Below are 25,775 nucleotides of genomic sequence, written 5' to 3'. Positions count from 1 at the left end.
AAAAAAGCATACTTTTTGAGTGAGCTTTGTGTGCAATCATAACACAGGAAGGTGACTAATATAGGAGTGGTGCGGTAATTAAAACTTTATTCAACAATAAGTAAAAATAAAGATATATTATCTCCAAAAGTAGAAAGTGTAGACAGATTTAACAATAGCATTTTTCAAATGAATCTGCAACTGGACATGTCAGAGAGCATGCAGTGGATTATCAACAGCTTAATGGAGACGACCGCACAGAGGCGTGAAGGGAGATCCAGTGAAACTCTTGCATGTTATCTGATGACTAACACCAGTGGACACAAAAGCCTGGACAAGATCGGATAAGAGCTGTGGAAAATGTCCTCTTTAGCCCTCGATTGTTGATGTTGATGCTAAACGGTAATTAGATTATGCCTCTGTGTGTTTAAAACACAGGATAAAAGATGTTTTACAGTAACACCATCTGTCAATGTATAGAGAGCTCCCCCGGTTTCCTCTGCAGGACTTGACTTCCCGCACAAACTTAACATTTTTAGCTACATTTGTCAATAAAGAGCCTGCTTCAAAATAATTTTATATCAAAGGTTAATGCGTATCAAATTTAAATTTAATTTTTATACGTCGGAAAGAACCGGCAAATTGAATTATTATGCATGCAGCAGAAAATGATCATTACTTATAACCACACTATATTGTCGCAGGAATCACGTTTCATGTGAAACGGAACTAATCATTAGAAAACACTGAAACTTTGTGCTCCAGACATGACAGAGTCGATTAGTGGGATAAATAACCTCGTCTTCACAGTTTATGTAACATGTATAGTTAAAGAAATATAATAAGGTGAATTCTGGCTTGATAATCAAATCCTGCTTAGGATCTCAAACAATCTTGGACTGGTTCAGGCTGTATGGGACTCAGGAGGAGACCGCCATGTGAAGTCTTCAACTGAAGACTACAGACCATGAGTACAAGACGCACCATACAATTACAATAACTTGATTAAACTGTAAGAAACAAAATGCATTTACTATCCATTAGGATTTAGCAGCAACCTTTGAAATGAGGTGGGTGCTGCAGATTTCTTCTCTGCACTCTTAGAGTTAACGAACTTTGTCAACGTTGTGATTTTGCTAGTTGCTGTCAGGACTGTAGCCATCCAGAATAAAAGTGCTTTTAAAAATTGTTTCCATACAACAAAATGTAATTGTCCTGTTTGCGTCGAACCTTTTACATTCTGTCACATTACGGCCTGAAACTTTATTGTATTTCATTTGGATTTTATGACACAGACCAACACAAAGTAGTGCATAACTGTGCAGAAGACAAAAAAAAAAAACGTTATTGACATAAATGTAAAAATGCGATTTTCAGTCTTAAGTAAAATCCAGTACAGTTGTTCTGTGAAGGCCTCAGAGATTTGTTAGAGAGCCTTAAAAAACAAAAAGCATCATGAAAACCAAGGAACACGGCACACGAGTCATTGAGAAAGTTGTGAAGAAGTTTAAAGAAGAATTGGTGATTAAATAATATCCTGGTTTTGAACATCTTGCAGATAGTGCATCATTAGGTGGAGGTCCACCTTAAACATGTGTCAGCAACCTTTACAATCCAAGACAGTAATCTTTAAAAAAAGATCAAAACTTGGAGCCATAGAGGATCTGTGGGTAGATTTAAAAATCAGCTTATATGTTTTCTTCTTTAATCTGAACTTGAACTACCTACACAGAGAAGTGTAAGTCCGTCAGAGATTTTCCCCAAAATGCTTGCAGCTGCAATGGCAATAAAGTACATTTGAGCTTCTGGTTGCAATGCAACAAAATTAGCAAAAGGCTAAACGGGTAGAAATACTTTTGCAACACACCGTAGATTGAAATGTGTCTGTTCATTTATCTGCGTTATTTCCTAAAAGTGGTTTATTTGAACAGAGACGAGGAAAACAGACATATTGCACTGAAGATGTCAAGGCACAGCTGATACAACAAAAGACGCAACATTCAGAATGTAAAGCAGAACAAGAAAAAAATAAAAGAGATGGAAAAAAGGAAAACGTCTATGTACTCTGACAACTATCTGGGTTTAGTTTGAACTTGTCCAATAAACAATCAATTCTTTGTGCAGTAAATCAATTAAAAAGACATTATTACTATAATTGATTATAACTGCAGCATAATAAGTAACCTGTTAGTTCAAAGCCAGTGAAATTTCACTTTTTAATGTTTTGCAGTGCAAAAGGTTGCAACCAAAGCTGTTTTCTTTGAATCCGATTCTGAACAATAAAAAAGAAAATCGGAAATATTTTTGCTAAAATGACTAAGGTCCCACAATGAATCTGCTATCATTTAGTATTTGACAGCATAAACATTACACACACACACACACACACACACACAGGTTTACTGCTTCAATGAGCTCATGGAGCAAACAACCTGAACAAAGGTTACCAAGAACAGATAAAAGCAAATAAAGGAAAACATAAATGACACAATGTGCAGGAAAAGACCATACACTGTGATGAGCATAAAAGATATGTATCTGTAGATATATTTATCTGGAAGTAGAACAACATAGATTTTCTTGGAAATGTTGAGAATGAACACATTACACAGATGTAAAACACCCACATGTGCATTGGGACTCATTTGAAAATACTTTTTGGTGAATGCATATTGTCCTGGTCAGTCAGTAGGTTTCCAGCAAACTGTTTCCAAATGCATAAACAACAGACTGTATTGTTGTGCGAGCAAGAGGAGGAAAAAAAAAAGAGGAAAAAAAAACAAAAACAAAAACCATTCAACTTCCCAGATCAGATATGGTTACAAACTGCTATTTAATAAATTGATTCCTTACAATTAGATAGAATCCCTTATAAGAGTCCAGCATTTCCATGCTCATGCTGCACATACAGCTAGTATGTTTTATAAAGGCCACATGCAGGTTTGACAACATCACTGTTCGATCTGAACAGGAATACCAGTGTGTTGAGCCGTAGAGTTAGTAATGATGTCAGATGTGTCCGGTACATTATGAAAATACCTACAAATATAGATCTGTTTGGATTTCTTTAAGGAGGAAGACAAGAAAAAATACAGAAAAATGGATTAGAAGAACCAGCATGACAAAAGAAAAGTTGTACCGAATAGCCTGAGGGCTGCCCCTGCAACTGAACTCCATATTCTTAAGCTAATATGACTTTATAGATCACCACAAACTGAAGGCAGTCATGCAAAATTACACTTTAGTGAACCAAAAGTGTTTTTCATTATTATTTATATAAAGATAAAGACCAAACCAGAAGCTTCTCTGGTCATTTTTTACAGCAGTGGAGGCCGTCTGCTTTGGGGCAGCCAACAGTCATTCATTAACATTTGAATGTTGCAAAAGATCAGATAAATGATAACAAATCAGTAACTTGCAATGAGTGACTGTTGCAGCATATGTTATCTGGTGACAGTGAAAAAATCCCCAGTGTGCATAAAGTTAGTGAGCTGCCCAGATTCTGACAAATAAAAAAAAGAATTGCCTGCTAGATTATGTTGACAGCTGTGTTGCTGAGTTAAACCAGGATTTGTTCTACAGAAAAAAAAAACATGACAATTGGATAAAATATGCTTAATGCGCAGATTCGTCCCTCTTTGCAGAATATTTGTACAGATTTCAGCATCATCTGTTGATAATCTCTAACTTTACCTCTAGACATCAATCCACTTCTGCTCATGTTAGTCTGTTGACAAATAAATGAACAGTCTTTAATTTAACAGCAATTTTATTTTAATGTGGAGACAGAATATTAGCCAAAACCTTTATATAGATGTTATTAATGATTGGCACATCACTGGGGGAAATACGTTTTTGATCCAAAAAAAGATGCAAGGCAGAATTCTGGATTGTGGGGTCATTTGGCAGAAATCCATCAGTTAATCAATAACAGTTATCAATAATCCCTATTTAAATGTTTTGTGTGTATCAAAGACACCTGAGTGTAGAATCAGATTGCTCCGTACCAACCTGTCCTTCCCCAGGAACAGGACAAACGGCTCTCGAAGGTCATCAGGAAGACAGCAGACCTGAATGAGCTTCAAGACCATCATTAAGAAGTATTTTGTTGCATAGACTTAGAAATGACGACATGACAGAGTGGAGGGTGTCTTTATAAAGAAACTCCATTCTTTTATTCCTATGGAATCCTTGCTCGATTGCAGGGGGTGGCAGTCAATGTTGGTGAGACACACTGGACAGGTCACCAGTCGATCATCAAAAAACACAAACAGGACAAACAACCATGCACACACACCTAAGAGCAATGGGGGGAGGCCAATTAACTTGCCATGCTTTTCACTGGACTTTGGATGGAAGCCAAATTACCCAGAAAACGTGCAATGAGATGCATGCAAACTCCATGCAATCCCCAGGCTGTAGCTGCAAGACAACAGTGCTAATAATGGCACAGCGGTGCTGCCCAGAAAACATAACTCAAAACATACAGCAATGGCAACAAGGGAGTGGCTAAAGAAGAATTACATTCAGGTTATAGAGTAAAATCTGGAGGGAGCTGAATCTTTGACTTCCCAAGAAAAAGCCAAGATCCCCAGGAACTGAAGAGCTTTTCCATAACCAAACAGGTCAGAGTCCCTTGAGACAAGTGGGGACTTTGCGACATCTAAACAATATACCTTAGAGCTACAACTGCCAACAACCTTTTGTCCACCCAGTGTTTAATTCTAATTTATTGAAGGAACAATCATTTACTTCCCTTAGCAGAAAAACAATGAGTTAGTAACTATGTATTTCGGGTTGACATGCTGTTCTTCTACACTGGAATCAAACAACCAAATAAATTAGAGACTGTTCATTTGTTTGCAAATGAGCAAACTAACAAGATCACCAGGGGATCAAATATTTTCCCCATTGTCTAGTTGATACCAGAGTTTTTAAACCCCTAACAAATTTAGTACTCTTAATTTTACCAACCTATTGAATTTGAAAGAGAATATTTAGTTAGAGAACAGACTGATGCCAGGAAGCCTTTCATCCTCCATGACTTGGAGTTCCACACCAGAAATAAATTGTCAAAATACTAGTGGGAACATGAAAAAAATAATTTACCTGTAATAACAGATAAATAATTTTTTTTTCTCCAAATAAATTTGTTACTGTATTATCGTTCATATTTCCCAACAAACATCTTCATTAAAAATATCAAAACTAAATATGCCAAGGGTATGAAAACATTTAGCCTTCACTGCTGTTTGAGCTTCGTCCAGCCTGTAGCACTTTAGCAGAGCTCCTCCACCGATAAAACTAAATGACATAAAGCTGCCATGACGTGTCATAAAAATAACTAAAAACTAAACAACACTTTGTGCAAACTGAAAACAGATTTCATTTTCTTAACAACACCACGGGACAGTGGAAGATACACACGATAGTTGATAATCTGTCAAACAACACACTACAGCATTTAGAAGTAGGTTGTATTTATGTGACAAGCTTGCATAAATAAATTCCACCCAGTCTGGAGACGTCGGGGGCATCTGAACATTTTTCCATTCTGTAAACTCTTTGGCATCCAGTCGTACTGTCCGTCCATGTAAACAAAACTTACCAAGTCAACACTCATAAAAAACCTCGTTCATCCAGTCCTTTGGCTGTCACTGGCTTCCATTTTGCAGTGGGTTTATTGCTATTATGGCCTGTGCAGAAAGAAAGATGAGATCTCTGTTGTTAAAAATGTATTTTGTGAAAGTTCTCTGGGCATATGCTGACCAGAATAACAGAAAACTATCTTATGTAGCTATTTCGCTCTGTTTGAATAGTTTTTTTCTAAGTCTTACTTGTTTCAGGTCGGGCTTTTGGCACGTCATGTGAGTGTGCGTCACTGGGGAGTGTGTGGCTGTTATCTCTGCGCTCACTCTCAGCAGCTGTCCTTGGCACTGTGGCAGAGAGGACCAGAGGCCTCTGGTTGTGGTACTTGAGGCGGTACGTTTCCGTCATGCAGTTGTCAACGTTAAAGTACGTCGTCAGGGAAACCTCCGGAGCTTGTGCCGCCTCATCCGCTCTGCTCCCCGTCAGTCTCTCCTCGCTCTCGCATGACGACTGAGTGCTCCTCTCTGGGTCCGAGCCCGACTTTGAGCTCGCGTCAGAAAAGGTTCGGAGGCCCGAAATGTCAGGCCTCCTTTTGGGGCTGATGTAGGACGAGGGAGAGAGGCGAGGGCTCGACGGAAAGGGCTCCTGAAGCATTCGGGGGCGAAATGCAGCGTGGCTCGCTTCGCCGTGGAGCGAAGAAGCCTGCGGGTTTGGTTGAAGGTGAGGCGACCCATTTGCACCGAGCTGAGTTTCTGCTGACGCGCCGCTAGGCGGGTGGTATGGCAGGTCAATGTGAGGGCACGGGGAGTCAGAGGTGACAGCCTCACTATTACTGGATAAGTAAGTGCTTTCTCTGTCCTCGGATTCTGAGAGAACGAGATCGTCTGAGCTGTTCCACTCAGAGCTGCTGGTCTTTGTGATGTGTCTCGGGGTTGTGTTCTCCCCGCCGTGCCCTCTGTAGGTAGTCGGCTCCTGATGCTCACTCTGCCGACTCTCTGAACCGGTCGAGCTCTTCTCTGAGCCCTTTGCTTTCCTAGAGGTGTTTGATGTGTGTTTTGATCTCTGTCTACAAGAAAGAAAAAGCAGGTAAATACATTTTAACACAGACATGTAGATGTGTCTGTAATTCAGCAGTAATTGTATATTTTGTCATCTTAAAACTGAACACGTGTATATATTTGGATTTTTGCAGGATTTTAAATAACAGGCCATCACAAAGTTATTCATTACTTTGAAGTGAGAGAAAAAATTACTTCAATTAAATCAGTTTTTAACAAATAGAAATCTGTTTGTATTCCACCACTGTACAGTGATTACCGTTGCCGCAGGTAAAGTGGCGAGTACTTTGCAATTATTCTGCTCATTATTCTTGGCAAAATATTTCAAACTTACCCATTATTTAACTCAATGATATTAGAAAGCTTTCTTATTGTTTTATTCAGTACTTCCACTATTTAACATGAATGCTCCTGTGATTCCCTTAAAATGATCAGGAGCAGTTTTAATTTGTCTGTGCATTTCAGCATAGCGGGGATAACAAATCTCCTCCTAATCATCTCACCACAGCATATTTGTTAGTGTTTCTGTTAAACAAGAGTTTTAAGGTTTTTTGTTTTTTTTTACAGTAACATAAACAGAAATATTTGCTTTTGTCTGTCCATTTTCTGATCCACATGAATTTGAATTGTTTTAATAGCCTTCTGATTGCATGTCAGTTTAAAAAGGCCACAGTGAGGTGACATCCCATAATTATAACACAATATTTTATGGGACATTTTAAGGTTATGATGATTCTTAGCTATTCTTTCCACTTAATCTTAAAGTATTTTTTTTTCTGAAGGTTTCTCACTGTGTTTTGACACAACTGCAATAACTTATTTATTTCATTTTATGGCTTTTTTAACCATCATTACCGGCACTGACGACGTGAACGAATGCTGTAAATAAAGGCTTGTGAAGATCTAATGGAAGAGTCCACAGTTGGATTTAACTGTACCTGCACGAGCGAAAGTCAGTCGTCATTTAGAAATAAATGATAATTGCCAACACATTTTTAAAAATAAAAACCTATCATTTTGAGAACACTACCTTGAACTTGGACTGCACTTTAGTTGAGAAAGTAAAACTTGATCGAGGTTCCCCTGAGGTTTAGTGGGATGTTTACCTAAGAAAGGGAGAAAAAAGGAAAAAGAAATGAAAATGTACAAAAAAAAAACATATTTGTGATTAAAATCCTCTTTCAGAGGGGTTTGTTCTATCAGAGGTACATTCTGTTCATAATCACAAGGACATGAATGACAATAAGGATTAGTGACTGGAATGAATCTAATTGAACTTTGATCTAAAACATGCAGCATTCTGAGAATAAACTCAGAGCTCCCCTAAGATATAAGTGTGACCTTTGGTCTAACATATCAAAAATATTACAGTTTAAACATTTGAGCCTGATCTGCTTACATAACTGTAAGATAGGAGCACACAAAGTAAATCCTGTATTCTTTATGTCCACTAGGTGGCAGCAGGGCATTCTAAGACATAATGTTCTGACCTGTCAACAACATCAGACGCCCTGATGCTGACTTATTCCCTTTTACAAGCACATTTTCTTAAACATATGTTTGTTTTCGACTTAACCCTTTAGAGGATGATTCAAATACAGGCCACTGCTTTTGCAAGGGACCATAACCTCTTCACGCAAAAAAGTCTTGATTCGTTTAGATAGAGCAGGACAGTACGTGCAACAGAATGCTATTTATGACAATGTCGGCGACCATGTCCAGCTGCGCTATCTGAGCTTTGTGGGATTATCATCAGATTAATGCCAGTGCCGGGCAGACAGGAGCCGGAGGTTAAATAACAAGTTCAGGCCCAGAAATCAACCCAGATGTTCAGCGATCTTCTGTTACGCAAACAGTCAAGACTGAATGTAGATCGCACTAAAACCTCCAAGTCTTAAAAAATAGGAGTGAAAATAAAGCCGTCTAAACATCACAGAAAGCAAATCTTACTTGTACATATCAGACTAAATGATCGAGCGTGTTTGTTTCTTTGCTTTAAATCTTTTCCACAAGGTTTTGCAGATGAGTTACAGATGAGAAAAGGAACTCACCTTTTCCTGCCAAACATTTGCTGCTCTGCTCTATTTTAAATCAGGAGGTCTGTTTCACATCTTAAGTTGATGGCATATTTTATTAGTTGGCTTCCTTTTTCAGCAATTTATTTTTAGCTCAAATTGATGTCTCTTAAATCTGACTAGATACCAGAACAAAGCTGTTTGGCTTCTGTGAACAGACACAAAAAAAAAAGACAGAAAACCTGCCACAGAAAAAAAAAAAACATTAAACAAGTAAATGAAAGAGTAATAAATAGAGCCACTGAAGAAGGATGCAAATGTATTAATAGTGTAAATGCATATTTTCAGAATAAAACATGCAGAATAAACTCCTTAAAAAAGTTTGGAAAAGTTACTTAAGACAATAATGTTGCTCTTCAATAATACCAGCTAGTGTTGGAATTGTGCTGCTGGAGACCTGATTAGTTATTTGCATTATGAGGAACTTTGAGATGCAATCAGGTAGGTTGACATACGGTACTAGATAGTCATCAGAGGGACAGAAAATGGAAGGAGGTCATGGCAAAATGATCAATACTGATCAAGACCTGCTTTATTCTGATGCTTCTGTGGCTTTTTACTCAGCTCCAAACCCTTTTGAAGCAAAATAAACCTTTCGGGCTTACCGTTGTGGGAAAGAGATGATGTCATACTTGACTTTGCATCGGCTTCCCTTTGATGCAGCTGACTGAAAAATAAGAGGACACATGAAAACTGACAGTTGTCGATAATTATTCAGCACTGTTCTTTCATCACTGTGTGTGTGAATGAGCACTTTTTTAGTTGTGTGCTTAGTGGATTACTGAAACAACAGTCTGCATGTTTTTTCTCCAGAGGATGCAGATTCTAACTTTAACCCTAAATATAAACATTGCACCTACTCATGTGTTTGTTTCAAAATGACATCATTTTGTTCCTACGTCTTATTCTTGTGTCTGATTTTCATGTTGTAACAAATGCTGCAGTGTGAGGGGCCGAGGAGAACCTCCCAGGAGTCCTGCACTCCAGTTCTTGTTAAACATGGAACGTACTGGCCAGAAAGAACTTTCTTCTTGTTCTTACCACCTCATCGGCATGAAAGCATTTTTTTTTTATTACTGGTGATTTTTTTACTACGTTTAGTATTGCTTTTGAATACTGAAGGGAAATCGATGTTTGTACTTCTCTGTGAAACTAAATCCACTGCAGAATGAAACTTTTCTCTCTTACCTTTGTAGAAGAATCTCAGGTGTTAACCTCTGATCTGGTCTGAGCCCAAACCCATCAACCCCAGGAGAGTCGGGATTGGTAGAGCCGCTGCTGAGTCGATCGCTGCTCTCATAGCCCGACTCTGTCCTCTGAATGGTCCAGGTGTCGCTGCGCAGCAGAGTCTTGGGAACGGCTTTGAGTCGGCTTCCTCTCTGCTGGCCCGCTCTGCTCTCTGACTCCACGGAGCTGTGGCTCTCTGTCTCATGCCGCTGCTCGTCCTCATAAATCGTCATTAAGCACTTCTGTTTCCGGTCCTCTCTAGTTCTTGTGTGTTCGCGCTCTCTGCTTGGTTCTGTGCGCGCTCTCTCCTGGGAAGAAGGCTTGCTGCACCGCGGGATGTCCTGCTGCTGCTGCTGCTGCTGCTGCTGCTGCTGCCGTCGCTGCTCCAGTTCATTCAGCACCGTGTCTACATTCAGCACCTCCCTGATGGGTCTCCAAGTTGATTTGGACCTATTTTGGCTCCCACTGCCTCCTTTTTCCCAGTGTTTGTGGCTGCCCTCCTGCTCATTGCGTCCTGGGGAAACATTGGTCTTTCTGATTTGTCCCCCACTCTGTGCACTGCACGACTGTCCATGGGGCTCCTGAGATCCTCTGCTTTGATTTGGTGACTTCTCAGAGCGCAGAGAGTTTTTCATTTTCTCTACAGGAGGCCGGGACACATTCTCTGGGGGAGATGAAGATTTTGTATGCGTCATGTCTGAAGAGGGTTGACAAAAGTCATTAACAGCCTGACCGTTGCTCTGATATTCAGACTGTCCTATCCTCATTGCCTGTTTAAATGTTGCCATCCATGGAGCCTACCTCTGTGTTGTGAAGGCTCGATTCTCCGATGTCCCCTGTCCTTTTTTGATGTTTCAACTGGTCTTTGTAGATTCTCCATGAAGGGATCCTGAAATTTGTTAGGGCTGCCAAAAGGATGTTTCACTGAAGAGGAAAAGCAATAAGAGCTTAAGTTTAGATTCTACAAACAATATATTTCATTTAAAGTAAATCTGAACAACATTTGAAAATCTTGCATTGACAATAATTTTGGTAAATATTGGCACAATGATATCAGTTGTGAAATATGATTTTCTTCTTCCGCCTTTTCTCATCTGTGCTTCTGACACTCTGTGACCTTTGCAAAATGTTAATGGTGTCCAGTGTGAGTATCTGATGTTGTAAGACCCTAGCTCCATTTTACATTAGCTTGTAAAATGCAAGTTCATTACAAGTGGAGTATATTAGCCAGTAATAATGACAATATCAGTTTGCTAATATTTGTTAGTATTGCCATCACACTGATGTGATGACAATACATTTGTGATATATAATCCAGGCCTAAATTCTGATTTAATTTATTTTACTAATACATCTTTTTTACTTCTGAGACTCTATGTTAACCTCAGCAGCAGCTATTTTCAGCCTCACACTTTCTTCTTGTATTGCTCTGTGAGCGCTGGCTGTTCTCAACCAATATAACATTTCAACTTCTTCTTTTTCACAACCTTCTATCCGCAGTGTTTGGTCTTCTTCATGATGAACCTCTGAGGTTCACAGAACATTTATGTTTTTACTGAAAATAATTTAAAACAATTTGTCGGGTTTTATTAGTGCTCTGTCAGGATAGTGAGTGAGATTTCAGCAAAAAGAAAAAAACAACAACAAAAAAACATTCAAAGTGCAATATCTTTATATTCTGTTTGTGTTCAGTTTTCTCTATTCCCGATTATGGTTTTTGAACTATTATGTCACAGTATTTACGACTGAAATACTAATCAAGGTCACGGACTTCTGGCTAAAGTAATCTACCACATCAGTCATTTTTACTTCTCGCAGCAAATCTGTAGTCCGAGTTCCTGAATGTCAAAGCTACGACTAGACGAGTTAAAATGTTCAGTTGTTGGGTGTAAAAACTCACACAATTTATTACACCATCCCCAAAGATCAGAGCCCCTCTGAAGTGCCAAGTTAAAATGTATTTTTCTTAAAAATGTATCCGCATCAGTGGGGAAAAACCTCTCTGTTTGCACAAAAAACTTCAAGGACAAGTGCGTCAGCGCCAGTATCAGGAAGGATTCGCCAAAAGACTTCATCTGATTGAGGAGTCAGTCCCTTCTGTCTATGGAAAAGACAGACACAGCAAAGCGGTAACCTCAAATAGAGCTAAAATGACAAGCTTTATTCTAGACGTGAATTTATCGTGTGCTGATATGACATCCTGGACATTGTTTTGACAGCAGTAGCATCGTGACTTCTGCTTATGTTAGTGCTGTGTGTTAGCTTTTAGCTCACGAAGGACAAAACCACGTTGACAGTTTTAACGGTTTTTGCCATTTTTACCTTCGTTGTTGACATCTTTTGATCAATTTGGGAATTAGAAGCTCCTCCCCTTGATGTGTCAAACATTTGGGTAGTTTGACGCGTCTCCTATCAAACTACAAAAATGGCTGAACAGGATGGAGTGGAACGCTCGGCAACCTGAAAGGTGTCGGGATGTGAAATGGCTCATTTGAATTTAAAGCGACAGCCACAAAATTGAGTTTGCCCTCAGATGCTCCTCAGAAAAGGAGCAAAAGAAGGCATGTGGAGCAATAACAAGAAATTCAGACTTAAACTTGTAAAGGAAGGATTTGAAAGCAAGATCCACTTTTAGGTTCACATCCTTTTGCCGGTCAGATGTAATGTGTTAACGTTTGTCTTTAAAAAACTGATTAATCACAGTTTATAAAAGATAAACTTTAGCAGTTGTCAAAAGTGGCAATTGTTGTCTTATTAAAAACGAAGCAACATAAAAACCCCAACAAAATAAGAAACATGATTACGTAGTTTCAACATAAGTTTTTAACTCAATTAATTTTATGACAGTAAAAGAAATGTGCCACTCCTGTGAGAGAATTTGTCAGTCATGACAAATATAGAAGTAGCTCAAACAGATTTTCAGTTTTATAGATCACCATCCCATCTCCCATCCCTTCCATCCTTTTGCAAATAGGAAACAAAACAAAGTCTTAGAAAAGAACAGATGCTGCATCATTAACTTTGATAAAACACACCTCCGCTGCCTCGGCTGCCAAGCCCGCGGTGTGTTTCCTCCGCCTGGCAAGCAGGTCACGAAGGGAAGCAGCGACAACATAAACTGAGAGCATCTGCCTTCAGATGAGCATGTTACATCTAACAGCTGCTGTCTTTCTCTTTCACATCTCACCTCCTCCTAATTAAACCATTTTCTCTGACACCGTTTACAGCTGCATCTATTTTTACTCAGCCAATATTGCAACTTTCAAAAGGCCCTTGATCAGAGTGTCAAAAAAAAAAAAAACACATCACAGGATGATAATTTGAGTGAAATTGTACCTAAAGCTTCTGTCAAAGATGTAATAAGGAAAACTACATGTGTTGCTGTTGCATGTTAAAGAAGCACTGATGGAAATTCCCATCTGATTATGTGGCCTGAAGCTGATATTTAGGAAGTTCCCTAGAAAAGTCATTTTGGACTCAGATCTACTTTTGTATGCCTAGCAACTGCCAAGTAATTAACTAATGCACACATACATCATGGTTCCTTACTTACTGCAGAGCCCCAATTATGCAAGAACTCCAGTATGAGCCAGTCAGATCAATTTCCTCATTTGTAATGATGGACAAAAAAGCAAATTAAAGAAACAAAGCAATGTAAACTTTAGCAGAATGGGATCAATTTAAGAAAAGAATTGTGATTAACAGCATACAGAAAGCCAGACAATGTTTTTATTTCCTGTGAAAAACCTACAATCACTTACTGACTCACCCTGACTGTTACAAAAGTAAGAATCCTTCCCCATGCCAAAATATCCGGGCAACACATAAAAGCAAAGCAATCCAAGCGAGAATACCCCCCACCATCTCCTAAAAAATAAGCAAGCTGATAAATAATGGAGGCAAATGTTTGAAACATCAAGGGGAGGAGTAAGAGCAGCGACGCGTTTGGCCACAGGAACAGGGATTAGGGGATAGGCGTGGGTGGTAATCTGCATGCAACAGAGACATCATCCTCATGCAAGGTCTGGGCCATCAGATATGGATAGAAAGTCTTTCTCTGGGAGCTTTAGGCCACAATCCCAACCATTACTGTAGCAGAATCACTTCTGTATTTGATGCAGAATCAGTCCAAAGGAATATTTCCTCAGTGGCACTTAAATGTCTGGTTTGTGTCAGTATTAAAAAAAAAAAAAAAAACATGGAGAAATTCACCTCTAGCAGCTCCTCGTTTGCATTAATGATGTCTGGAAAGATTGGTGTATGGAAAGACACTCTGCACACAGAGTGCTTCATTTCATCAATTTTAGTGGTAGCTTATGTGCCAATATTAGATAGTGAAAGATTAGAAAATGTTGAAAAGCAGCCAAAGCAGGGAGATCATAAGATTGTACATGAGGGACATTGTAGGCAAAGCGCTGCTACGCTCTTGCACAGTAAACCTTTTATGGTTACTGACTTTAGTAGTATTAGTACATCATTATCATAGTGAGTTGAAAACAAAATTACTATTAAAACTTGTGATGGGGCGTTAAAAATTTCTGTTTCTTTTTTCATCAAATGCATCGTCTCCCATGTATTATGACAGACATGAGCAGAAGGCAGTGAAAGTAAGACAGGAACATTTAAACCGTCAAAGATCACCAAGAGAACCTTAACTCTGAATTATACAGCTGCACAACACATGCACAGGGGAAACTACATGTGTATCCCATCTCAAGCTCATACTGCCTGCCTGATATTAGGAATAAGTAAATATTTAGCTGGATATTTGTGCTCTTCCAAATGTTAGCTAATTTTAATAACGTAGCAAATAAATGAATACATAAAATAGAAATTATCATATAAAAAGAGGATTAGACTAATTTAATCCATTTGCATTCATGATTTTATTTACAGCAGATCCTTTCTTTTTGTTTATTATGCTGCTTTTTAACTATTGTAATATTAAGAAACAATGGTAATTAGAATGTCCTATCAAGTTGATGTGTTTTTGGGATGATGGTTGAATTTACTCTAAAACTGATGAGTGGCTTTCAATCATTACAAATCCTTCTAAACCTGAAGATACCAAAAGTCAAGAATGTGACTCTCCTTAAAATTTTGAGTTTCTATTGACTTCACTGGATTAAAACCTGTCAAAATTTGTTAATGTACACAAAAAGTGTCAGGTCAAATCAGTGACGAAATACATAAATACCATTCAGCTATAGAAAGAACAAAAAGCTCATGTTTTAAGTGTCTTTGTCAGTCATGCTAACAAATGGAAGACTTTCTTACTGGTCACATCTCCATTTACTTGGGCTTTGTAATGAGGGCACATAGTGGTTTGTCTTGGTGCATCTTCATTGGAAACTGGACTCCCCTCAGGATTGGTGTAAAATAAAAGAAGAGGTTGGAAATGTCCCCTGACACATTTTGAAGCAACATCCTTCCATTTGGATCCAATCTAGTAAACAAGAATAAAAAATCTTAGAAAAGAGAATGTGTGTAACGGACTGTCATGAAAAAAAAAAAAGATTGAAAAGGTCTAATGGCAGACATCCAAACCTCCTTTACAGTGGCATCGTCAAAAAACATCCATTTTGAAGATTTGGTGTGATAGGCGAAAGCTGAGTAATGTTTGCTGGAGAAACAGATCATCCCCACCAGATGTAGCTCGCTGCGTTTGGCGTTTTCATCAGTGACTCGGTTGAAAAGCTGAAAGATGGTATATTCGATCACTCTCAGCCAGATGTTAAATCCACTGAGTTTCCAAGTTCATGTTTGTTTGTATGTAAAACTACAGATATGGATCTCTCATCCAAAAAAACTGTTACCTTCCAACATACCAGGATCAATGATGTTTTGCTATTTTGTGGAGCTAACATTCATATCTTGAATTCATACTTGTTACCGTATGTTTCGTTTACAAGCACTTAATAGTGGGAGTTGGCTTTTTCAGCTCTTACCCCGCACAAGTTTAAACGTGGACCAAGAGACCTGATAACATCGTCCGTAAGATCAGACTGCTCGGCGTCCCACACAAATCCAATAGTGACGATCTCCGGACAGTTCATGAGGACACGGCGGATTTTGATGCTCTGACCACAGTCACTCTGCAAAACATTGGACAACAAAGACATCCACAGAAACATTAATGTTTACACTGCGGAAACACTGGATTCAAAAATAGGAAGTGATTTTTTATTTCAAATAGCACATATTTACATGCACATTTTGAAAAGTCAAGGAAACAGTTAGCTTTTGTTTTATTGGGCCAGATAGACTCATCCAACAACTTCAGAGATGATACGTTTCAGTGGTTTTCAGATACAGCCGACAGGCTCAACAACTGGAACACAACAAAGAAACAGGAACTTTTTACTTCTGGAACTATTGCAGATTACTTCAGAGGATCTCACTTTAAAACATATGAACTAACCCTATAAAACACTCAAACAACCGCTTTGTCACCCGGATGTCCACTTTGATGAAGCAGTAGTCAAAAACAAAAACACAGCAGTTTAATTACTGTGAGTTTCTAAGCTGCATGCATATTTAAATCATCAAACAATCGATCCACTGCTGACAAAAGGAGCAGTGTCGCTATTTCCTACAGGCCAGTAATAAGTTATGCTGCGCTGTTCAGCCTCCATATTCCATGCATTCTCACTCCGACAGCTCAGGACGTTGTCTTCCCCCTCAGTTGGTCATGCAGTTTCTAATCACAAGTTATCTGACTCCTTAGAAGATATTTAAAGGTAATCTCCCAGGTGAAACCCACAAATTAAAAAATGAAGGATATTATTGAAACAGTGTGTGATTTATAGATTTACAACTTACTGTCTGCTCCCATTGATGTGAAATCAAATGTATATTTGAAAACTAAATGTGTGCCTTTTCTATCACAGCGGATAGAAAAGGCAGAAAGGAATAGGCAAACCCATTTTATTAGAAGCGGACTGCACCTGAAGAAGATTCAGGAAGATTCATGGGAAGAGAGCAGTAAGCTCCACTGAGCTAATACAGGCTGATAGGAAAACAAAGGGAGGAAATTCAGATGAGAGAAACAAGGATAAGCCTTAACACTATTTCTATCCTTACTCTAGTTTTGCACTGTCTCTTTTCAGTCCTTGAGTTTCACTAAAGTGGAAAACACTGACAGTACTCTGCACCACTGGGCGAATAATTTCTGCGTTTGCTTTATGTTACCACGAAACAGATGTTTTAATTCAGATGATGTCTGACTAAAAATACAAACATAGTGAGCGATCTCACATTAAAGCATTCAGTCATAATCAACAAGTTAGAATCTCTGATCTTTTCACAATTTATAGCATTTTATATTTTATATTTTATTTTATTTATCTACAACTAGTTGTTAATGTGTCTTGTCTCTGTGCTGCAACTGCAAAGTAATTTCCCTGCTGGGATGAATAAAGTACTTCTATTCTATTCTATCTGAGGAGACCATTTAGTCGGATTCAAAGAACGTTTTCAAAATAACCTTTCAGCAACTCTTAAACATACTTCATACTTTCCATTAAGCCCGGATTTCTCCATAATTTTTATTTTTTATTGGTCTGATGTAACGTTCTAATTGTAAATGCAGTGTCTTCACTAGCTTTAAGCAAAAAAGCAAGAAGAAATGAATGTGTTTCATTTAGTGAATCGAATTACTGAAATAAATAAATTTTTTAATAAGATCAGAAATTATTGAAGAGGTCTGTATCATATGAGTTTGACGGAAAAAAAATGTCTAATACCTGCTCAGGGATTGTTACTTTCAAAAATACTTTTCATCAGACAAACCAGCTTCATCTGAACATATTCTAATGTAATAAATATGACTGTAAACATATTTTCTTAAAAAGCAGCATAACATACAGGGCAGCTTCGGAGGTCACCGGTGCTGTTTGCCGCCTGCAGCAGTTCCCCAAACATGTCTGACCTGAGACGCTCGTTCTTCCCCAGCGTCCGGTCAACCTGTTGACTGAGCACAGAGACAGACGGTACGTCTATAGATTATATAGATTATAGTCTGTTTGCGGTTAATTCACAGAAGCATCTCAGAAACATTTATCCTACCCCACTTATTTCTAGATTTTGTATCATTTATAGATTGGGTGTAAAAACTGTTGGAAAGTGTTAAAATAAACTCACATTCAATAAATAAACACGCTAAAGGAGATTGCTATCACACACATATAGAATGAAAAAATATCTAGTTTTCTTAAAGTACAAAATGTCATTTTGCTAACTAAGAAATTGTGTTTCTTTACACTCTCCGTAGGTGTGTGTATTCTTTCCGTTTTATTTGCACTAACAGTGCTCTAAGTAGGCATAAGAACGGTTTCATGAATCAAGTTATATATATTTTTTAAAAATGTAATGGCCTGAAAATTACAGTAGTTTTATTTTATACTTTCATGACAAACGAAAATGATTTTGGTGGGATACAAAAGAAAATGTCATAGCAGCCGAAGTTTAAGCTCTTAAGTGAGACAGTGCTGCTGAGCACTGCTGGTTAGTTGGCTGTAATAAGGAGCCTACCACTTTTCCCTGACAAGCTTGGAACTAATATAGTAATAATGTACATTTTAATTAGACATTATTAAACATTTTATTCATTTTTTTGTGTCAAAGAGTAACAACAACCCAGCAGAGTTCCACAATTTAAAAATGTAATCTCTAAATCAAACGTTTTTTGCTTTCTAACGGTTAAAGCATGAAAATATATGAGTATATTTTACTGTACTCACCATAAAGCTGTGGTCGATACATAATGAACAAACTCTGTGAACGGGTGTGGATCTGAAGATGCACCACAACAACGGCACACAAACTGTGAAACAAAGCATGTCACTATTTTAATGTATACATGTACAAATAACCTAAAAGATTTAGAGACTGATTTTACATTTAGCAACAATATCCATATTTTCCAATGTTTTTCTACACGGTATTTGGTTCACTCAAAACAGAATTCAGTACAATATAGGAGCTCATGTTGTTACTGACTTTACTTACCTGTTCGTAAAGCATCATAGCAAATTTTTGATGGGTGATGCAGGACTTGGATGAGCACTCATCGGTTGGTGTGTCTGAAACTATGTGCAAATGAATTCGCTCCAGGATGTTCTCCTGTTTGTGCAACATAGGGGCAGATTAAAAAGATACCAGTCAAATTTCAGCAACACAAATCCAATACAAAAGGTAAAAAAACTAAACTAAACAATTATTGTTGTCTCTTACGCCAACGTTTAGATATAAAGTGAAATACCAAAGAGAATTTTAGTGTTTTATAATACACAAATAGGGATAAAGGTCCTTGAAATATTATTTTGAACAAAAGCCAAAGTGACACCGTACAAAGCACTCAGCAGCGTCATCCATCAGCCCGAGTTGGAAGCGCTGCTCGTTCTTAAAGGTTTCAGCGAGGGCGTTTCGCAGGCTGTCAGAGGGCAGGACTCGCTCTCTGCTCTGCTGGAACTGGTTGAATATACTCTGAAAGAGGGTTTTTTTTTTTTGTGAGAAATATTTATGCATCTGAGATAAATAAAAAATAATACATGCAAAATCCTTAGCTAACTAAATGTTACTCTGTCTCGATTTTTAAGTCACCCTACCTTTAACGCACAGAAAATACAGGCATCACCGAGACAAAAGTGGCCAGAAAGCTGCCTCAAGCTCCTCCTGAAGATGTCCAGCTGCCAAAGCACCTGAGGAGGTTCAAAATTAGATCAATGATGGGAAATAAAAAATATTTCATTGAAAAATCTGAAAGCACTGCTGTAATACATATTAGTCACACAATTTTTTGACTGGAAGACGGGTTTGTTAATTCATTATTTCTTGAAATTGCAAGGTAATTGTTTGGAATGGTCTCTCTGATGTCCTGACCACAACTCCACTGAACATTTGTGGGATCTAATTGACCAACACAACCACAATGGCGGGAAAAGAAATATGACGCCATCCCACAGCAGTGTCTGACCACGCTAGTAATCAAGTTTTTTCCATATGTTCTATCATTTGTCCATTTGGATTTACATTTCTGACATCAGTGTTTTTCCTTTCTGCCTTTTTTTTTTATTTTTTTTAAATTATAATTATTCCTATATCAGCTCCTTGAAAAATCTTAATAAGTCTGTTGTTTTGAACCCAAACTCTTGCACACATTACAAACTTTGACTTCAGGTATTTCTGAACTGCTATTCATAGGTTCATTTGATAGAGTTAACTATATTTGTCTCTAGCTGACTGCTTGGCAACCCCGGCTGATGAAGCTGAAGCTGAGCTGACTCTAGACACTGGCCAATCGATTGGTGCGTCTCAGCTTTTGTGTAGCGAACAAAGCCTGCAAGTTAAGCCAAACCCACACAACTCTAACACGAAACACAGCAGCTCACTCAGCTGCTAGCAATTTTTAGGCCAATTACCTCTGAATTGCTGGTGTGTGCAGAATTCAGCAGCAACTCAGGCCCATCGTTAAAACAATATCGAAAAAAAGAAAATAGTGCTAAACTCACTCCATGTGGGAGTTAAAAAAAAAAAAAAAAAAAATCATGAATGCTGATTCTCACCTGAACAGCGCTGTTGAGGAAGCAGCTGTTCTGGCCGGGCTCGTTCAGCAGACCTTTAGTTAGCGCGAGGGACACCATGCTCCCAGGTTGGTAAGACTTCTTCAGGCCTCCTCCGGTTTTTTTGAACTTCTTCACCCATGCCATGGAGTTAGAACCTGCAGCTGAAGAAAAACTCGGTTTGCATCCTTTGTAGTGAGGTACAAAGAAACACCTTGTACTGTATCCACTAGTGTTTTCATCCTGGAAGGATGACACCCACTGATTATGCACCCATTCTGTAAAGCAAGGGCTTTCATTGCTGTGACATGAGCAGACAATTGATTCGTGACATGACAGGGGCCTTAGACGATTAATCCGGTTCATCTTCAACACAGTTCATTATGTCAGTAACATGCATCACCAGTCTGGTGGTCTGTGAGAGGAATCCCTGCCACCAACCTTCTCCAGAGTTGGCAGGAGACTTGCTGCAGCCGGACATGCTGGAACATGGGAGCTGGTGCTTGGGTGTGGCCACTGACTCCGTCCATTTCACCCCCACGCACCTCCACGGCGGTTTGTGGAAAGCATGTCCAGGATCAGCCACAGGGCAGCCTAAGACACGTGCTACTGGGCATTGAACAGCAGCTGGAGGAGGAGAGGAAGAGCTGGGCAACATTTAAACAATTTTTAAACCCTAAGACAGCCATACATTCGGGAAGAAAAGGCCTAGTAATGCTTACAAATTTAGGTTTACATACATCATGCACTAATAAATTTTTATCTTCATTCATAGACAATGCACAGATCTTGCTCAAAACTCTGTTCTCAAACTTTAAAGAAATCAAGTTTGCTCACAAATAGGCTCTGGTTCCTTTTAGCAACATCTGTTTGTGCTCACGTTCAATGACTTGCTCAGCATTTGTCTGCTACTGTTTGTCTCATGCAGCTTGTTCTTAAACTTCCTCTTTTAGGGTAAAAGCTGCATTCTGATATCTGAACACCCTAAAGCATATTATTTTATCACTGCATTCTTTGAGGATGACGCTTTTGTTTGTGAAATTACATCTGACGATGTAAAGTTTGCCCTAAATTGGAAAATTAATGCTTTTTTATTTTTATATTATTTTTGTTGTTTTAAAAAAAAAATAAATAAAGTCTTACATTTTTCCAAATCTTGCATTGTTTTGCTTGAGAGATTATATAAGGGTAAGATTGTTGTTTCACACAGGAATGTCACTGGTGACGTCCTGAGACCACGTAATCTACATTTATCTTAAAATAACATGCAAAGAGAGTAATATTTTGCATGATATCAACTGCTTGTAAGACTTTAAATTAACCTCAAATGGATGGTCCATTATTATTCAGAAGGTTAAATTGCCATGCTTCTAGTTGTGGAGCTGAACAGAACAGTGGGAATTTCTCACCAACTCCCAGCCTCAAAATCCAACATGGCCGCACTGCATATAAAATGCAGTTTAATTGTTCTCCTAATGATTTATATTTCACTCAATCTTTCATATTCACAGTACTGTTTAACTATCTTTAGTTAAAGGTGTGGCCAGCATTTGGACATTCATTATGTCAGACAAATTTGAAGATAAATACACTATTAGCAGCTCATATTGCTATCAGTCACAAGCTTGGTCAATACGCATAAATCCCTCTGCTTTTCGAACTTCGGATCGGAGCACAGCTAAGTTGGGCTTGATGTCATTCCTTAATTGAAACTGTGACTTCAGAAACAAAATTCAACGCAGTTTAAGTAGCCATTTGCACACATTTCTTGTTGATTGCTTCATTTCATACTGGACATTCTTGAAATATATTTTTCTCAGCTTCTCTTAAGAATTTTTTGATAAAAGAAAGATGATAAAGGTTTTGATAAAGGTTTGGTAGACTTACTGTCTACCAAACCTCATTGTTTCTACATCACTTTGTGTTTATCTTACAAATACTTGGTACAAAATAATCTCTGGTATTCAGAGTACCAGTAGAGGCAGACTCTAGTGGTACTTGTACCAGACAAAAAACAGCTGGGATGTTTCTTAACCCAAATTCCTGGTTTATGCTGTTTGGGACTGTGTTGGATCAGTAGAAAAAGCTACAAGAAGACACATCATTAATCACAGACCTCCATTGTGAAAAATGCAACAACTTGATTCAACAGAATCAAATAATAAACACAAAGATGACAAAACAATATTGTATAATAATCTTGAAGTCAGTGTGTTAGTCTTAGGACATTATTTCACAGTGAAGAACAAGGTTGTTCATATAAAATTACATTAGCCTTTAACATGCATCAGTAAACTTCACTTGTGTACACAATAAATGCTAGATTTTACTAAACAAGGTATAATAATGAATATTTTCCTAACTTTTTCCATCTAAAAATTTTACTTTTTTTCTTACATGTTTCAAATATTAAAGAAACTAATATGTTAATAGGAAAAGCATCAACTAAAAAAAGGAGGGAATAACCTAACTGTGACATCCTTTAGCTAATTCATATTTGAACACTTTCATTTGTTTTTTACTTTGGACTTCACATCTGCAGTCAATTAACATGGGTCTTGTATAGAGGAAAAATAATTCAAATGCTTTATATATTTTCTGAGATGCTAATTTGTTTTGGGTTTTTTTTTTTTACCAGAAGCCACGGTCTACAGAGAGGCTACACATGTTTAAAACAACGTTTAACACATTGGGGTGGTTAAAAAATAACTATATGAGACTTATAATCTGTGTTGAATTGATACGTTACTCAGGACTAGGTTGGTTTTAACTCAACAGTTTTTATAGTGCATGGTTAGAATAAATGGCTGGATTAATAATAGAAAGTTACTTGACAAACTTCAAATTACAGAAGAATGATCAAATATAAACATGTAGCTCAACAAAGCAGCACAAAATGAGATTAAGCAATGCTGAATTTAATTTAATCAAAGCTGTTTTATTTTTTTTTTTATTTTTTTGTGTCCATCAGAAAGTCAAATGGTTTAGTATTACTTTACGTGTTAAGCACCTACCATGTGACGCTTTTAAAGGCCTATAATGTTTCTGATAATCGAGCATCTTTGCTTTCTGGTTCAAGCAGGGGGCATGCATACTTTATTGAACGAGATTTAATGATCGGATCCTCTAATTCTCTGCTTTTTAAGCTCATAAAAGCTTCGACCAGCGCGCTGCCACTCTATGATTCTTACTCCTAGTGTTAGAACAGCCCTTATATACTGTCCAGCTCCTGCTCAGCTACACCGCCAGAAATAAATATGCCGCAACTTGCATTTCTGCCTCCAGAAAGGCAACCAAACGCCGCTGCGCTCACCTCCAACAGCGGCGGTCGGGTCTCTTCCACTGAAGTCTGCAGGTTGCTCCAGCTGTCAACGCGCCAAATCCCGAGACTTTTTCCCGGAATGCTGATAACAAACCCGGGCAGAAATCACTGCAGATGTGGGATCCGGAGCAAATGTAGCGGTACTATCCGTGCAGCATTCTCAACTCCTCCTTCCCCAGCCTCGGTGTGGTACCGACCGTGTAGGAAACGAAATTTCTCTCCCTCCTTTTTTTTTTGTTTTTTTGTTTTTTTGTTTTTTCTGAAAATGCTGTACCGATGCTTGGCCTGTGCCAGAATGTCCAACGCGGATTAGTGATGTTTTGAAATTTTGAGAGGTCAAACTCCGCCCCTAGCGTAGCCTCAAGTGCACTGCCGCTCCATTGCAATCCTCAGTCCCTGCATGGAAAACTGAGTGCGAGTGAGAGGAAGGTCAGACTTCCAACTTGTCATGATGGTGATGAGAGAAGACATCACATGACCGCACTGGTTTCATAATCATGCAGCACTGTGGGGACTAACCCCTTCCTGTTTTGTGGAGATGCTCTCAGTGAAACGTCAAACCAACATTCAAATTTTAAGGGAAAAACTGAAGTGGATAGCAGGTATAAACAAATGAGAGCAATAAACTTGCTTTTTTTTTTTTAATTATTATTTATATCACAAGGTACACAAAGTGCAAAAGACACTGATCTGTTATCACAATTTTCTATTGAGCTTTTGAAATTTGTAAATGTGCAATGTAGATATCTGAGGGACTCTGATTCTGCAGTAAGCAAGAGGGTATTGCAAAAAAAAGAAAGAAAAAAAAAGAAAAAAATGGGGCAGATGGAGAGCCTGGCAGGGAAAGCCTGCAGAGCTTCGCAGGTTATAAGTGGAGACAGGAGGACTAAAAGAAGCTGATGCAAGCTGCAGTCAGCAATAGTCCTGCTGAACTGTGTGTCTTATTCAAACAGATTTTGGTGCTTCTCCCTAAAATACCAGGATACAGAAAGGTGAAAAGTGATGCCCAGATAAACACAGTACCTTGTAAAAGTAACAATACCCTGGGAATGTCATCTGTGGATTTTATTGTGGTTTTATGTGAAAGTGTTGTATAATTCTGAAGCACCAGGAAAGCTAGTTGTGATTTTCTTTGGTTTCTTTTTGGGGGGGGTTTCTACTAACATAGTTTTGTAAAACAACTTTTAATTTCAAATATGATTGCTTTACATGAATAACTTTTTGTAAAAGAAAAATTTGCTTCTAGAATTGACTTTATTACACTATATGTTTTACCCTTACTTGGGTAAAGTTACTATGAAGTATTGCTTATCTTAATTAAATAAAATTTCCTTCCCTTAACAATAATGTTTTCACCAAAAACACATGTAGCTTATGCCGAAGTGAGACATCTTATTTATACACCAACTTAATTTTTCTGTTATTTTCTATCTGGTGAGCCTGCTGTGCCGTTTGCGATCAAGTGAACATATAATAAACAGTAGATATGCAAATTAGAAGTGCCTGGTCCTGTTCTATACCCCACATACATACCCCACCTGCTGTATTTGTTTTATGACTTCTATGCAGAGAAAATTTTGAAGTATTTCTTCTGCCCGAATTTGATAATTGTTGTAGTCTTAAATTACCAGAATCTGCAAATAACTTAATATTTTTATCTGTTATGTTTAAATATAAAATCAGATGTTATTATCAGTTACTCACAATTTAAATAACCATATAAAATACTGTTTACTCATACTTTAGCAATTTCTTGGATGGGTACTTTTTACTTTTACTTGAGTAAAAACATGTTGGGATAGCGGTACTCTTATTTGCGTATGGTTTTGGTGAGGCCTGCTCAACCCACTAAAGGCTAAATTATTTGCCAACTTCTCTTTGAATAAAGCTCAAGTGCACTTCGGTTGCATTGAGAACGTCTATGAAGATCAATGTTTGGATCTTGTATGGGTCGCATTTAAAT

At 38.1% G+C, this 25,775-nt stretch overlaps 1 protein-coding gene across 3 annotated transcripts; it reads right to left on the bottom strand.

The window, feature by feature from the left end:
* Positions 1–67: 67 nt before the first annotated feature.
* Positions 68–24,238, bottom strand: usp53b (ubiquitin specific peptidase 53b). Of its 3 annotated transcripts, none has more exons than XM_044113962.1 (17): positions 23,804–24,238; positions 20,932–21,117; positions 20,494–20,654; positions 19,537–19,629; positions 19,280–19,414; positions 18,938–19,051; positions 18,670–18,752; positions 17,795–17,900; positions 15,877–16,023; positions 15,476–15,625; positions 15,206–15,374; positions 10,730–10,852; positions 9,890–10,625; positions 9,307–9,368; positions 7,657–7,732; positions 5,817–6,634; positions 68–5,675 (listed from the first exon to the last, which is right to left on the bottom strand). In XM_044113962.1, the coding sequence occupies exons 2-17, from the start codon at positions 20,969–20,971 to the stop codon at positions 5,599–5,601; spliced, it is 3,090 nt and encodes a 1,029-aa protein (XP_043969897.1). In that variant the 5' UTR covers positions 20,972–21,117; positions 23,804–24,238; the 3' UTR covers positions 68–5,598. The 3 variants fall into 3 exon arrangements, with proteins under 3 accessions (XP_043969897.1, XP_043969899.1, XP_043969898.1); XM_044113964.1 differs by having other exon boundaries at positions 9,890–10,592; XM_044113963.1 differs by having other exon boundaries at positions 20,494–20,648.
* Between the last annotated feature and the right edge of the window lie 1,537 nt (positions 24,239–25,775).

Source organism: Gambusia affinis, linkage group LG04, assembly GCF_019740435.1.
Source record: "Gambusia affinis linkage group LG04, SWU_Gaff_1.0, whole genome shotgun sequence".
NCBI lineage: Eukaryota > Metazoa > Chordata > Actinopteri > Cyprinodontiformes > Poeciliidae > Gambusia > Gambusia affinis.
Note: the sequence above shows the minus strand (reverse complement) of the source record. Positions and strands in the feature narration are given on the sequence as shown.